Genomic DNA, 16,206 nt, shown 5'->3' with positions numbered 1-16,206 from the left:
GGATGTGTAAATAAGTCTGTTTGGCATAGACATATTGACTTACAAGGTGATAATGCATCAGTGTTGTGTTCACAGCTTGTTTCCGTTGCCAAAAAACCTGTAATTGCAGGTTTATTACATTATTGCAATGCCCATTCAGAGTAGGCCGATGGCTTGGCCCCCAGAAGTTCTGCTTGTAGTGTTGTTGAGAACTGCGGTACGGCTGCTTGCACCCGCCAAGTGTGAAGTTGATTAGATGACCGGTTCTTGAGATATACAAAGGACAATCATACATACATAGACAGACAGACAGTGATTCCTTCCTTTATATTTAGACAATGCTGCTACAGCGCCACCTATTGGTCAAATGGCACCAAATTTGCGATGGTCCCTCAGACATCATATCTACACATGTCCACCAAATTTCTGTTTGTAATATAAGCCCTGGCCACAGCATTTGAGCTAACTTTGAGGGCCAGCTATAGCAAAACTGTATGGAACATCAACAATCCAAAAAAACTAACTTTTTCTGGCTTGATAGAGAGATGTTCTGTACCATATTTGGTGACGATTGCTTCAAATTTGTCAGAGCAGTAGGAAAATTCAAAGTGGCGGAAAATCCAGGAAATTTTTTTTTTGTTTTTGAGAGTTACGGTTCATAAATTGGAGGCCAAAGCATAAAGTTGTTGTTGTTTTGGCACCACCATCTGGTCAAATTGCACCACATTTGACAGTGCACTCCCTTGGGTCCCCAGCAATACACCCACCAAGTGTAAAGTCGATGGGATGAGCGATTCTCGAGATATATGAAGGACATACAGAAAGACAGACAGATTCATCGCTTTATAGTTAGATATACACACTTTGAAAAATAATTTAAAGTAAATGAAATACATCAGTCAATTTACCTATTTGAAATTACTGTCATCTGGATATAAGCACACAAGCTTTTCTATGACTGGAAGTTAGGTGATTCAAAGAGGCACATTTTAAAATCACTGATTTACCGAGTGCAAATAACATGGATGTATTCATATTCACTGTGAATGTTCCCTTTAGCTACACATTTTAGCTTTTTGGGAAATGGTACAAAACATCTTCCTTTTCATTCTCTGTGAATGTGATGGCTCCTCTACATTTTTAAAGGAAACGGAGGAACTGTAAGAATATGTTTCGCCCAATACCCGCTCCACTTTCTCTCGCGTTCTCTCCAAAGCGTGGGTATTTTATTTCGCCGTGTGCACCCATTAGAACTTCAAGGTCTTTTTATTGACTGCGGTGCTTAAAAGAAAACTTAACGTGTTGCTCCCCTCTCCCGTCTCTCTATCCTTTTCTCTAATGTGCTCACTCTCGCTTGCTCTCTTCCCCTTTACTCAGTGAAAACATGTTTGTGCAAACAAAATGAATTGCCACTTACTTTGATGCTTCAGCTCACAATTGGTAGATAAAGAGAGTAAACATGGAGAAAGAGAAAAGGGAGAATGAGGATGAGAGGGATGGAGGAGCGCCCAGATTACAATCTGTTGTAGCCTTTGTTATTGTTAGTGCTGAATTGGTTCGAGGCTTGAAAGACAATTACTGTGGCGGTACTGTCATTTTCACAGTCATGCACACAATGGTGTCGAAAATGCTTTGTAAAACTACGGCGTGTCGTGTTGAATATCTCTGACTCAGGAACTAACCTCAATTATGTTTCCTTGTCTGTTTTTTTCCCTCTGTCATTCTTTTATGTTCTTTTCATCCCTTTAACCTTCCCCTTCATCTTTTACCTTCATCATCCTCTACTTGTCCTGCTAATTTCTAATCTACAAATATTTATCTTTATCTCCTTAATCTCCTGCTTTTCTCAAATCGCTTCCTTCTTAACCGTCTCCATATTTCCACCTCTTACCCCTCAATCCCCTCCTCTCCTTTGTCTGTCTTTTCTCCAGGTCTCTGTCTGGACGTATCGTTGGAGGCGTGTGGTGGTTCTTCACCCTCATAATCATCTCGTCTTACACAGCCAACCTGGCTGCTTTCCTCACTGTGGAGAGGATGGTCTCACCCATAGAGAGCGCAGAGGACTTGGCCAAACAGACAGAGATAGCCTACGGGACACTGGACTCAGGCTCTACCAAGGAGTTCTTCAGGGTATGGACTCCACACACTCTGCTCATTTACTTGAATCTGTCAGAGGTGTCACTCTTTTACTATGTTAAGCCAGAAAGTCACAGATGACCTGCTGGTCTCGCTGTTAACACTGATATTAATAACCCAACCATTATGGCACAAAACCAGCTGTGTTCAAGGATACCATACATGTCATGACGATTTACAGAGACACATAAAATGATCTTCATTATATCTAGATTGTTTTCCAGAAAAAGATTAAAGGTACCCTGTGGAGTATTTGACCACTTGTAGTGCAGTGGAGCAATATACCTAGGAAAGCCTCTGAATGTCCACGGTCTCTAGGTTTGTGGTTGTAAAGTTTCATGAGGCTGTTTTTATCCTAGAGATTGCAACAGGTATTTTATACAGTGACATCAAGTTTCAAAAAATGGTCACACTATATGAAACAGCTACTCTGGGGACTAAAATCATCACACATGAATACAATTGGGCTCATTGGGTCCACAAGAGTCTCAGCTTTCAAGTGATCCCTAATTTATGCAATTCCAAGACTGTTCAGGGACCCCAGTATGCAGAAATATGCAAATACACCATTTTAGAATAGGTGGAAATAACACATTTACACCGCATGCATAAAACTGCATGTGATTATCAAAAAAGTGGGCATGTCTCTAAAGGGGAGACTTGTAGTTACCCGTAGAATCCATTTCACATAACTCAAGGTCAGAGGTCAGGGGACCCCTTTGAGCCAGTTTTTCCTCGCAACAATTTATCTTAACTTTGGAGCATTATTTAGCCTCGTTCCTGCTGAGTTTTCGACCACTAACAGTGCAGTGGAGCAATGTATTTATGAGCTACTCCCCATTTTGTTTTCATCTAGTAGACACATAAAAGCACATAAAGATGCAAAATAATTTTGTACCAGTGATTTTTCGCTGTTTCAATTATCGACAGATGCTGGCAGTAATGCGTCAAGAAACAACTAGCAAACATGGATGTGAACAATGCAGGTTTCAGAATCTCAAAATTAGTTTTTGCAAATGTTTCATTAAAAACGAAATGCATTCAACATGTTTGTTAGGCCTCAAGGATACACGTGTTTCAGGTGAGAAACACTGAATGTAAACACTAAACTCCACAGGGCACTTTTTAAGAAATGGATATCAGTTTTCATATTGCTTGTGATCTGTATTTCATTCTAAAAGGCCGTTATATAAATGTGATGGTGCACGCCCATGTGTCCCTCGGAGGTGAAGAACGCCATTGCTTTGCAGCATTCGTCACCTCCACTCCATCCATTATTGCATTATTGCTTACTTGTGGTACAGTATAGAAAAGGGAAGTAAACAGGATGTGAAGGGAAAAAGTCCAGTGACAGTACAGGAGGTTACACAGCTTTAAAAACAAACAACACAATCTTAAAGTCACTTGTGAAATAAATTGGCAGTCAGTAAGAGGAAACAAATGCGAGGGAGGTGTCTCGTTTATTGAAGCCAGACAAAAGCCGAGCAGCAGGAATCTGCTCTGACTGTAGGCAGAGTGACTAATGGCAGTGTAAACCAATTCACAATAGTCCAGGTGGGAGGAGAGGAATGAATGGATGACTTTCTCCTGATCTTGAATTGAGAGAGGCTCACATTTTTGGAAGTGACGCAAAACTGAAATGCCTGGCTTTAACTTTTCGGCTAATTTGTTTATAACACTTTATCAAAGTTCACATCGAGCTTTTGGAGGAGTACTAGAAGAAAAAAGGACCAGCGTGGGATTGTATACCTCATGATTACAATGAAACAATGTTTGTTTACCACACCCTTATTGTATGGAATCACTTCCCTACTCTGTCAGATAAAGCAATGATAATTTAATCTTAATAATGAACAGTAAAGAGCAGTGGAGTAGAGGTTGACAGTGCTGGAACAGAATATACTCCAGCTGTTAAAATAGTGAAAAGGAAATTAGAGCGGAGTGGAGTGAAGTGAAGCGGCCCAGAGGAGACCTGTGGTGGCTTCACCCATTGACCTATTCACCCATGTGGATAGCAATTACATAAGCACTCATAAACACATAGACACACATGTACACAATGCTGATGAAAACAGATTTCTTTTTTCTGCAGACATGGGCAAAACACCAGAGTCACCACATGTACAAAAACAAATCAGCTCTGTCACGTAGTCATGCTCTGTAGGAATACTTAGAATTGTTTGTGCATTGTGTGCGTGTGTGTGCATTTATACCAATTTACAGCTATGCTTTGTAAAGATGTGTGCAGTAGGGTGTGTATTTGGGGATGTGGAGGAGGGTGGAGGAGGTTGTAGCAGACAGTTTGTGCTTCTGTGAGCGGCTCTGGCATCATCAACATAACGAGCGGGCTGAAATCTGTGGAGGGTGAAAAAGCAATTTACTCTCCCACAGCTGAGGGGGATTCGCCACCGCCATTAATTATCTCTCCATGTGTGTATGTGTGTGTACGTATGCACGTATATATGCATATTCAGCCACATATGTATGCGTGTAGATGTGCATATGAGTGCGTGCGGCAATTTCCCGCTAAGCAGATTTGTGTGTGTGTGTGTGTGTGTGTGTTAAATGTATATTTAAAAGTAGTGTGGATGCCTGAAGGTGACTTGCAGCATCCATTTCCTCCTTCAGCCTCACTCATTGTTAAAGAATCTGGAAAGAGTCACACCGCATTGTCACACATCCATCCCTCCGAGGCCAGACGCTGCTTTATACGTGCACAGTCATCATCATCACTGTCTCCCCCTCTCTCAGTCTCACTCTCTCCGACACACAAGCAACACACACACAAGCCCATACACATTTTTTGCGGCCAGACGGAGAGGATAGAAAAATAAGTGAAAGATGGATGGATGGATCAAACTTGAGGGATGACGATGATAGAAGGGCTGAAGGTGTAAAAAGGAGGGGATGGTGAGAAGTTTTTTTGTTTTTTTTCTACGATGGTAGACAGTGAGAAAATAAGAAGAGAAAGATTGGAGAGATGGAGAGAAGAGGGGCCTGCTGGTCCTCATAGATGGCAGTGACATTATTATGGGATAGGTGTCCGTCACGCACTAGTAACACACTCACACACACGCACACACCATCCCCCGGGCGCCGGTTTCGGTGGCTGAGGCCGTAGCTTGTCGCTTGCAGAGCGACAGAATAACACTTAATCACCAGGAGAGAAAGAGAAGAAAGAAGCAGGACGCTTCTTGTGGAAGATGACAGTTTGACTCCTCTGCTTGTTATTTTCACTCTTGAGTGAACATGAGAACACATAAATTCTCACATACACATATAGACGGGTGCACCGAACTGCACATATGCATGGTATATACACGATATAATACAATCTATTGCATCGTACCATACATATGTTCTCTGACTAGCGGTACAACCAGATCAGTATGCCGCTATTCCAGTCATAAACTCATTTAAAGTAAGACTGATGCTTGACTTGTCGAAGGAGATGGAGTGTTACATTTTAAATGTGGTTATAAATGTCATTATGTGCCAGAGGATCCAAATGGAAGATGGAAGACAGAGCCCTCCATCAGCAGTGTAATTTTATTCAAGGACTATAAGAGCGAAAATCAGCCTGAGCTGCTCCACATCATAAGAAACTGGAGCAATAAATGAAATGCAGTAAAGGCATATAAAATAATCATACACTTTGTGCGAGTTCAATCTCATAGCTGTTCTGTTGTTTCTATAGTAGAAGCATGGAAAAGGTACTTGTGACTAATCAATAAACAGCATTGAGTGTCATTGTGTTACCATAATGAGTAACATTGTTTTCACTCATCAGATTCATGCTGTTTGTCTCAGTAAGCGTGGCGTGTAGATTTGAATAATCAAATCTGTGGTGAGTGAAGCTGCTAACACTGCACAGCAGCGAGATGTGAATGGACACCCAGAAGTAAACACAGAGTATGGATGTGTTAACAATAATACACTACAGCATTCTTAAATGATGAGGCTGGCGTTGTTCTGTATTTTTCTTAGGGTCAACAAATCCCCTGAAAAGCCCACAACGCGTTAGTGGGTTTTTTAGTACTTTTGAGTTTCCCAACCCGGTCCGTGGCTCTCAGATCCAAGCCAACTCATCCCTACTGAAGACACATAGCCTTTAAAACAGCTGTTTTTGGCAAACTGTATTTAATCAGTAGTAAATGGCAGGGCTGTCAATCAATTACAATATTTAATCACGATTAATCGCATGATTGTCCATGGTTTATCAGGATTAATTGCAAATTAATCACATTTTTTAGGCAGTTCAAAATGTACCTTAAAAGGAGATTTGTAAAGATTTTAACTCTCTTATCAAAATGGAGTGGACACATATGTTTTCTTTATGTAAATGTATGTATATATTTATTATTGGAAATCAATTATCAACACAAAACAATGACAAATATTGTACAGAAACCCTCACAGGTACTGCATTTAGCATCAAAAATATGCTCAGATCATAACATGGCAAGTTCAAGCCCAACAGGCAACAACAGCTGTCAGTGTGTCAGTGTGCTGACGTGACTATGACTTGCCCAAAATTGCATGTGATTATCATAAAGTGGGCATGTCTGTAAAGGGGAGACTCGTGGGTACCCATAGAACACATTTTCATTCACATATCTTGAGGTCAGAGGTCAAGGGACCCTTTTGAAAATGGCCATGCCAATTTTTCCTTACCATAACTTATTTAACATAAGTTTGGAACCTTATTTAACCTCCTTAGCGACAAGCTAGTCTGACATGGTTGGTACCACTGAATTAGGTTTTTTAGTTTCATATGATGCCAGTATCTTCACTCTAGCTTTAAAACTGAGCCCGCTACAACCTCCAAAAGACCGATTGCGTTAATGCATTAAAACGATTTTGCGTTAACTTTGACAGCCCTAGTAAATAGTCAATTTGTTGGGGACTATTTTCAGTGGCGGATTAATACACATTTGACTATTGAGTATTTACAGTTACAGCGCAGTGTATGTGGGGTTGGCTCAAAATAAACTATAATTTGTTCATGGTGGTTCATGGTGATGAAGGAACATGACACCTAGTGCAACAGTGTGGCTCACTGATGTGTTTTTAATTGGATGGAGCTCTATGGCACAGAGGAATAAGCTACTTGGCTACACAGGCTTATTAGTAGGATTAATCCATTGTTTGTTTTGATATTTTCATGGGATTGGAAGACAGTATGAATATAGAATATCCCCAAGCTTTTTATTTCAAGGGTTAAACATACAGTTCAACAGCAGAAAGTTCAACCATAATGAGCTACAGCGGTGACAGTTTTGTCAAACTGAATCCTTTTTCACAGGGTCACTTGAAACTGCTACTGAGGTTCAGTCGCAATTGCACAAATAGCCTAAAATGTTACTGTGTTCTGAGACCTTACCCATCCACGATGTTCTTCCTCATCTACACCTGTGAAAAACATTGGCAATATAGGACTATCATGGCTATCCTTTCTCGCAATCTGTCATCTCTTTTCCTCAAATGAAATCATTTGTAAGCAGTCTGGCCTACGTGGTCTCTATTCCCTTGGCAGTCTTCTCTTCACTGGACTATGAAAACCATCATCTGTGAGAAAATCTGGCGTTGTATGTTCTGCAAAACGATGCCCATGCATTCCTAATTAACATCTGCTCTCTCCTCTCCACCCCAGAGGTCCAAAATAGCCGTATACGAGAAGATGTGGTCGTATATGAAGTCTGCCGAACCGACTGTCTTCACCAAAACCACGATGGAGGGCGTGGCGAGGGTCCGCAAGTCCAAGGGGAAGTACGCTTTCCTCCTGGAGTCCACCATGAACGAATACACGGAGCAGCGCAAGCCCTGTGACACCATGAAAGTCGGGGGCAACCTGGACTCCAAAGGATATGGGATTGCTACACCGAAAGGCTCACAGTTAAGGTGGGTGGAATAGTGTAACAATAGGAGGCAGTAACAAAGCTGATACTGTCCTATTGCTGCGATATTCCACCTACCCTGCTGTGCCTTTTATACTATACTTAGACTAACCTGTCACTGCTGTCAGGTGAAAATCACCCACCAAAATTAAGAATTGATTTGGATATTGAGTGTTTCTCACAAGTACTAAATTGGCACCAGTACAATTGATGTATTTATTATTATTATAAACTCCAAAAGCAAAGAAGCAGTTAGAGGTTTTCACCCAGCAGCAGCGACACAGATGAGTATGTTGAATATGCAGATTATGTGTTTCATCATCTCTTGGTCACTTAATTCCTTGATTTCTTTCTCATTCTGGCATCTTCTTTAAATTTAGTTTTTCTGTCCGTCCGTGCTTTTCCTCACTCTTTTCTACCACCTCTTTTTTCACCACCTTAATTCAGGGCCTGTTAGCTCCATTTCTGTGTCCTTTGTCGCTGTCATTCGTCCGTCCCTTTATGCTTACATCCCTTCTTTCTTTCTTCTTTTTAACCACTCTGTTTCTCCACAGGGCCACCTCACAGGTAACTTTGTCCATTTGTCTGTCGTCTCGTCTCTTTGTTCCTTTCATCCTCAGAGACGGTAGTCGTGATGGTGATGATAATGATGATGATGATGGTTATGATTATTATAGGAGAGATTTATGAACTGAATATGGCCGCGAGGAGGGTGCAGAACCTCAGACTGCTGCCGCTGATTCCAGAGCCACGAGGGGGAATTTATAGATGAACAGGAGACCAGAAAGTGAGAAACAAGAAGTAGAGGGGCTTGGCCAATGGGGGGACTAGAAACTAAACATAATGCAGGATCCCACGTCAAAAATACAAATGAGAGACAAGAAAATAGTCCTTCAATTCTACACAAATTTGAAACGTATTAATGGTAATTGGACAACCAAATTAAACCCATATCAAGGAGTAATCAATTTATTTTAAAGAATGCACATCAATATGTGTAAATGTTAATAAAGAGAGTATAAGCTGGAGGAAATGACTGAGAAAGTGACTGAGTTTAAGTCCTAAAGTTGGTCCTTTTGTTTTTCCCTCAGCAGACACTTGTTTATCTAGCTTGTTAACTCAAGCCTACAGTAACAGTCCCAGTAGTTTTCACTGAGGTATTCTATCAACACAAATAATTCATTTTTCAGGTGACTGTGACAGCAGCGTAGTGAGACTTTGTCTTCACAATGTTACAAGTGACTGCTGAGGGAAAATAATTGACTAAATTCAGCAATGTCGGACCGCTTGCTCTCTCTTCCCTACCTCCATCTCCCTCTCTCTGTCAGCATTTCCTCATGAAAGGCAAAACACAAACAGCACACCTGCCTCACAATCCTGTCCTATAACTTTCCCCTGTGTGTGTGGCAAACAAGTCCCACGAATCCCTAGTCACTGGAGTTTATCCCATGTTATCTACACAAAAGGTTTTTCCGTTTATGAGGGAAAAGTGACAGACAGCGGGTGGATAGGTCCCTTTTTTTAAGCCCCCCTCCAGAACACATTTCTGGGACTATCCACGGTTGTCTCTGGCTTCTCTCTCAATCAGCGGAAAACCCGATCTACCAGGTGCACACGTGTGGCGGGAAAGCGTGCAGGTCAGATGAGCCTGCCTCTCCTCTTGGCGCACTAATCACAGCGCTAATTTGATTTGATGATGTTGATGAGGAGAATGAATACCCTGATGATTAAAATGTTAGGAATATGCTCTCTGAAGTATAGCTGCTTTTGATATGATTACTGATATGTTATGATCATGACTGACAAAAAATATGTTTGAACTGTTTTCATCCATACCTTTTATACGCTGATGAGATTAGTTATGGCTTGTAGATTAGATCACCCCAGAGAACACTCTCTGAATCTCTTGACTATCTTCACTCAGAGAGCTAAACCTTCAGAGGGTTTTACTCCTACGTTCCTAATTTGTCCTGAAGTGACGACCTTTCAGTCACAAGCCAGCTCTATACCTGCAGTATACCAACACACACTGAGATGAGATAGGACATCCAGATAGTCAGGTGTATAGACAAAGGGGACGTCTAACAAGTGCAGTGACCTTTTTGTAGAGATTTTCCCGGCTGATTACAGCATCTCACAAACAAAAGAGTGGACAGCAGTGGGTGGTAGCAGGCGAAAAGACCAACAGGGAAGTCCTTTACAGGTGTATAACTGTAAAAAGCAGAGATGTACCAAAGCAGGAGAAACGGGACAAAATTAATTTATAAAGGTCATGCAGGAAATAAGTTGACTAAAATAGACACTCTTCCGGACATCACAGAAAGGGAGCAGGCCACATATGGAGGCAATCGGCGGCAAATTAAAACAGCTGTTGTCTTATAAAACTGCTGTTGGATTGTCTGTCTATTTAGGCCATTGTTTTCGCGTGTTTCAGCTAAATATGATATAATGTTACATATACTTTAGTAGGATATGATGGGGGGAATGTCATCCCCTTTGTTAGCAAAATGACCAAAATGCATCCCACTGGTAAACCTGCCATCCCCCCTCTCCATCGCCTAGTAGCAGAGAGTGCAGGGGTTGTTTAGTTGTTAGTCTAGTCTGCCTGACTCATAGATCCTTTGTCTGACTGAGGTTTATGCAAGTTAGAATACATGGCCCCGACCATGACTCTGAAATATCAGCAGCCTAACTGTGCTGTCTATTGATAAACCCCCGGTGCTGTACGTGGTGCTGAAGTAGCAGACATATTTGTAATTGCAACTTTTTCTCACCCTCGAGTCTCGCCCTTTTGTCAGTTTGGTCTTGGATCTATAATACACTCTAAATTATAAAGCTTGAATGCATATTATATCCCAAGCAGCTACTGGTTACAGTTCATATCAGTTCAGTACCAATATAATCAACTTGGAGAGATTTGAAACATTCTCAATATATGTAATCCATTTTGTCATTATGTTATTGCATGGTAATGCAGTTGAAATAATGGATTCTTTGAAGTTTTCTGGGTGATGCACTGAAGTGTCGGTGAGAACATCTGAGATCTAAGAGTGGGCTGCTCAGCATTCACAAGAAATGCGTTGTTGTCAAATGATCAAACTAAAAGAAAATCATGAAAAGGATCTCTTCCTTTTTGTTCAGAAGCTGTCTCTTAAGTGTTGAATGTTTTCCACAACTTTAAAAACCTTTTATTTTTTTTATTTTTTTATCATTGCATTCAACTGCACTGCAAGGCAATGATCATAACTGTTTTCCAAACGAAAGATAACTGATTTACTTATCAAGTGGGTTTCAAATATTGGCACATTTTAATAATTTTCTAAAATGATGAGTTGCTAAGAGAAGTGGAGAGTTTCTCTTTATAAACATGCCTGATATAAAGAGCTTAGCTGAATATACACACCACATGAATGCCTGATATTTAGCCCTGTGTCCCTGAATTTTGTTTGGAGGTCAATCCCTTCAGGGGTGCTATAGGAAACTGGAGCCACACACACACACACACACACATAGAGTAGCAGGAAGGCAGGAGAGCACCAGGAGAGGACAAGAGCACCATCAGCAGGCTGCAGAGACCTGGTTAACACACTTTATACCAGCAATTTGACTCTCACTGTGGAGCATCCTGTGTTAGTGCAGCAGAGAGATGCAGTCAACGTTTTTTATAAAAAACAGAAAAAAACATTTTAAAGAAAGTATCTGAAGTAGAAAGAAAGTCAAAGAGAAAGAGTAAGAGAGAGCGTTGTCTGGGGTGCATCCTTCCCCACTAACCCACCTTTGTCCCTTCAACCCCTCTGATTTCTCCCCCCTCTCCTCCCCGTCTTCCTCCTGGCTGTGGTCCACGTCCATCATGTCTGTCTGTCCCTCCATCCTCTGACCAAACTATCTTATCTGTCCCTCCTTTTTTACTTAAAGAAATGCGGTCAACCTGGCCGTGCTAAAGCTCAACGAGCAGGGCCTGTTGGACAAATTGAAAAACAAGTGGTGGTATGACAAAGGAGAATGTGGCAGCGGGGGAGGGGATTCCAAGGTTAGCCCTCTCTGTCTGACCACCCCACCACTAGGGGGACAGGGGCCGATCACCGGCTAGGCAGCCCGCGACGGCCCCCGTCCCTGGAGTGTAACGCATGCATCTGCCCTGGCGATGAGTAAAGCAGCAAAGAGGGAGGGCAAAAGTGACACCCTAAAAGCTCCTGGGACACCCTGCAGCTTCAAAAATAGGCACAATGTTGCATCTGCTGTCAGCGGTGTGTGCCTTTTTCATATGAAAGGTTCAGACCCAGTGACAAAGGTACAACACTTGAGCTTGTTGAGTTACAGAAAAAGAAAAAACACCTTAAAAAAAAGGCATTTTTGAAAGAAATTAATTGGCTGACCTAAAAGAGAACCAATTTTTCTATAATAATATATTATATTATTTCATGTTAAATCATTTGGAAAAAAAATAGTTTCAATATCATGCAGGGAAATGTGTCCCCTTTGCGGGTGAGTGCCTGCCAAGATAAATCAAGCACATGTCATGACGATAATAACCATTTGCAAATGTGTTTGGCACCGATCTGGTAATGCCCCTCTGAAAGGACAGAGTGTGAAGGTGGAAAGATAAAGAGAGCAATTACTGTCAAGACAGGAATATTCGCCCCCTAGTGGCAGCTCTGGGGAGAGAAGAGAGACTTGAGTCAAATTGCAAGAAAGACATGAGACACCAAACTGAACCTTATCACCCCTTCAACTGAGAATTTGTTGGTCGAGTACATGGCAGATGAAACGGGTTTTAAAACGTTTAATGGAAAAACGAGACCCAAGTGTAATGGCAGCTCTCGGATTCTTTCAGGCTCAGGTTGACTTGAGGCAGAGGGGACGATGAATAATTGATAGCTGCACAATGCAATTACAGGATAAAGTTTCATCTCTTGTTCGTTTGTCAGATTTCAACAATTCTATTTAGAGTCTTTTTTTCTGTTCAGTTTTCTCTAGTGTGCTATTCTTGTTACTTTTGAGGTCATGCATGAAATGATTCTTGTTATTTTCTGCACGTCTTAGCAGAGTTGTAATTTGATTTACTTGTTCAAATCCTACCTCTCGTGTTTTTACACAATAATAGTCACATTATAGAATCACATATATAGCTGTCTTGTTTGGATTAAAGCAAATCCCTAAACTGACAGGTAAAGCCAGTCCATTGAGCCCATTGTGTCATCTTTCAAATATAGTCGAAAATGCCCCAAAAATAATCTTAAAAAGAAAATATATTGAAATCTACCAGTAGCTATAAAAGAGGTAAAAAAAACACTACAACACCAAACAAATGGCCATGTTTTCAGAGCTCAAACCACAAAAGCTAAACCAGCTGATGTCACATCAAGCTACTGGCAGAATAACTGTAAAATAAATCAATTCAGCATTTCCTACTACCAATATCAGCCTGGTCGCACAAAAGGCGTATAAATGACATGATAATTTGAGGAGATAGATGGGTCAAACAAACACAGGCCTTTCAACCAGGAGACCAGTGTTCGAGACCGGTGTTTTTGTGATGTATTTTCGTACTTATGTTACATTGTTTCCGTATGTATTTTACTTAGTTTACGTACGTATTTTAAGGCCAATCGCAATGCCTTTCCTAAACCTAACTAAGTGGTTTTGTTGCCTAAACCTAACTGCGGACGTTGCCGTTGTTTTGTTGGGTGGTGTACAAATGACAAGAGGAACGTTCTTGTAATGTTGTGCTAGATATTTCATTCAAAACCAGAAATGTCAACCATACATACATACATACATCCAGTTCCATCCAGTTCATTTAGTAGATGTTGAGATATTTTACTGGATAAGTGTAAACTTTGACCTGCTGGTGGCACTAGATGAAAAGTCAGAGGATTACCCAAGTCAGGATGCGACCTCTGCTTACCATGAATGCCAATCCATCCATAGATTGTCAAGCTATTCCAGTCTGGATCAAAGTTGTGGGCCGAAGACTGATATTTATTGGGGAAGCGAAGTGCGATCTGAGTGCAACAAGTAAAGATCATACCTGTAACAAGTTAGGAGTTCCCCCTGGCCTTCAAAGTCTGTAGAGTTTAGGAAATCCTCATTCAAACCTGTCTCACTGTAGCTCTCTCTCTCTCCCAGTTGTAGCAGTGCTAGCCTCACGCCAATAGTCCTGGCTTAACAGTACTTGCCTCTGGCTCAGAGTAGGATCAGCTGGGGCAGCATGGGTGTGTTACCTGAAGTGACAAAGGTGGGTCCCACTCATATGTCTGTAGCTCGCCTTAGCTCCAAGCTCCCCCCAGCCCCTCCACAACGAGCATACACACATGTACTCAGTGGGATCCACTCTAGGTCACTTGATGTGAACAAAAGTACTTTTTTCTGTGTAACTGAGCTGTGCAATGTAAATGTGAAATACCCTAATAACATAAAATAACATGACCTATGATGTTATTTATGTTATTTTTACACGCGAAGAACCCCGGTAAACCTTGCAGTTTTGAAACTGAGCGAAGCAGGCGTCTTAGACAAACTGAAAAACAAATGGTGGTATGACAAGGGAGAGTGTGGACCCAAGGACTCTGGAAGTAAGGTCAGTCTCACGCTGCTGCGGCCCCTAAGAACGCTATAGCCTGAAACTCTCATCCTGAATACGCTCCAGATTACTGCAACTACTGTTTTAGCAATAGTCAATATTCTCAATTAGCCTGAAACATATCTTGAATGTGCTCCACTGTAGACTAAACTGTCCATTTAGTGATTTCCTACAGCACTTTTCCTACCTCTATTCTATTGATGCTGGACCACATTTACCTAAATATGCATCAGATTAACTCAAATTCTTGTTCAGTTTCTGTAGCAATCTGTGGCTATCCCATCTTCATTACAGTTAGCATCAGAAATACAGCCAATTTTCACTCTCATGTTTTTGTTTTAATCTCATACACTTTTCGGTAGCCTGAAACTACAGATGAGAATACTACTGTTTCTTTACCTTTAGCATTATTAACTTGTTAGTTTTGCCTTCATGTGTAAGATTTTATCAGGACAAAGCTCTCTATTTATTTCCATAACTTGGAGTGCATGGTAACCCTTCATTTTACAGGTCCATACTTTTTAAAATAATATCCCTTGTAGTTTTGTGGAAGAACTTTTATTTGGTGCTGATTATAGCCTTGGTCATATAAAGAACAATTTGTATACTAATGCTAATGCAAACAAATTACAAAAGACATCAGTGCACAGCAGGTCAGCTGCACTTTCATGTGGATTTTGTCAACAGACAAGCATTATATATTTAACATGTATGTGGAGAACATAGTTTTCAATAATAAATCAATACTGAATTAATAATTACATGGTTTTAAGTGGAGCAGTTCTTTCCTCTGGGAATTAACAACTGTATATAAGCTCAACACAACCGAGTCAATGTTAACTAAATTAACTGCTGAACACCATTTTCCTCATATTGAGAACCAAATTATTCTTTTGAGGAAGTTTCCTACAAAATTAGTAGAAAATTATGGACCTGTGAAATAAAGCGTAAGACAGGAAGACTTTTACAGTACAGTGCATACAATACAGGAGCTGCTCCACTGTAGATGTTTAGACTCCTGGAGCCTTTAACTTCTATTAACTATAGTGAAATGTCATCACCGCTCAGATTAAAGCCTGCTCTTTTTGACGTAAAATTAAATGTTGATTTAAGCTGCTTTGATATCATGTTGCTATGTTACAGTTGTAGAAATGTAGTATGTTTCTGTAGTTGTATTGACTGTTACAGATGTGTAGTACTGTATGTAGTAGCTGTTGTGGTGATAGTAGTACTAATTGCATTTTTTGTAGAAGTAGAATGTAATTGTATGATAATTAATAATTAACACGTAATTTTACTAGCATACAATAGTACATTTGCAACACTAAATGTCACTAAATGATTTTTTTTTTCTATGACAATCTACATTTTTGTGTCTAACCGACTGTACCTATTGTCTCTGTGCTTTTTCCCACCTCTTTTCCCATACTCTACCTCATCCCCTACTCCTCCTTCACTTACTTACTCCCGTTATCCTCCTCTTCTTCTGTCTCTCAAATTTTCCCTCCACCTCTTATTCCACCTGCCTTTCTCCTCTCCTTAATCACACGTCTTCTTTTTCATGCACCTGCGTAAACTTCATCCACCACCATCATCCTATTCTGCTCCTTC

General features: G+C 40.8%; 1 protein-coding gene across 5 annotated transcripts in view; it reads left to right on the top strand.

Moving 5' to 3' along the window:
* gria4a (glutamate receptor, ionotropic, AMPA 4a) overlaps positions 1 to 16,206 on the top strand; it is a 119,479-nt gene that overhangs the window by 95,032 nt on the left and 8,241 nt on the right. For 3 of the 5 annotated variants that reach the window (XM_037775473.1, XM_037775469.1, XM_037775471.1), the window contains exons 14-16: positions 1,911 to 2,109; positions 7,769 to 8,016; positions 11,928 to 12,042. In XM_037775473.1, the coding sequence (XP_037631401.1) occupies positions 1,911 to 2,109; positions 7,769 to 8,016; positions 11,928 to 12,042 (562 nt within the window). Of the gene's footprint in view, positions 1 to 1,910; positions 2,110 to 7,768; positions 8,017 to 11,927; positions 12,043 to 14,477; positions 14,593 to 16,206 lie in introns of all 5 variants that reach the window. The other 2 variants (XM_037775470.1, XM_037775472.1) reach the window with 1 other exon arrangement.

The sequence above is a fragment of the Sebastes umbrosus genome, chromosome 7 (genome assembly GCF_015220745.1).
Source record: "Sebastes umbrosus isolate fSebUmb1 chromosome 7, fSebUmb1.pri, whole genome shotgun sequence".
Lineage (NCBI taxonomy): Eukaryota > Metazoa > Chordata > Actinopteri > Perciformes > Sebastidae > Sebastes > Sebastes umbrosus.
This window is presented reverse-complemented; position numbering and strand designations above follow the sequence as displayed.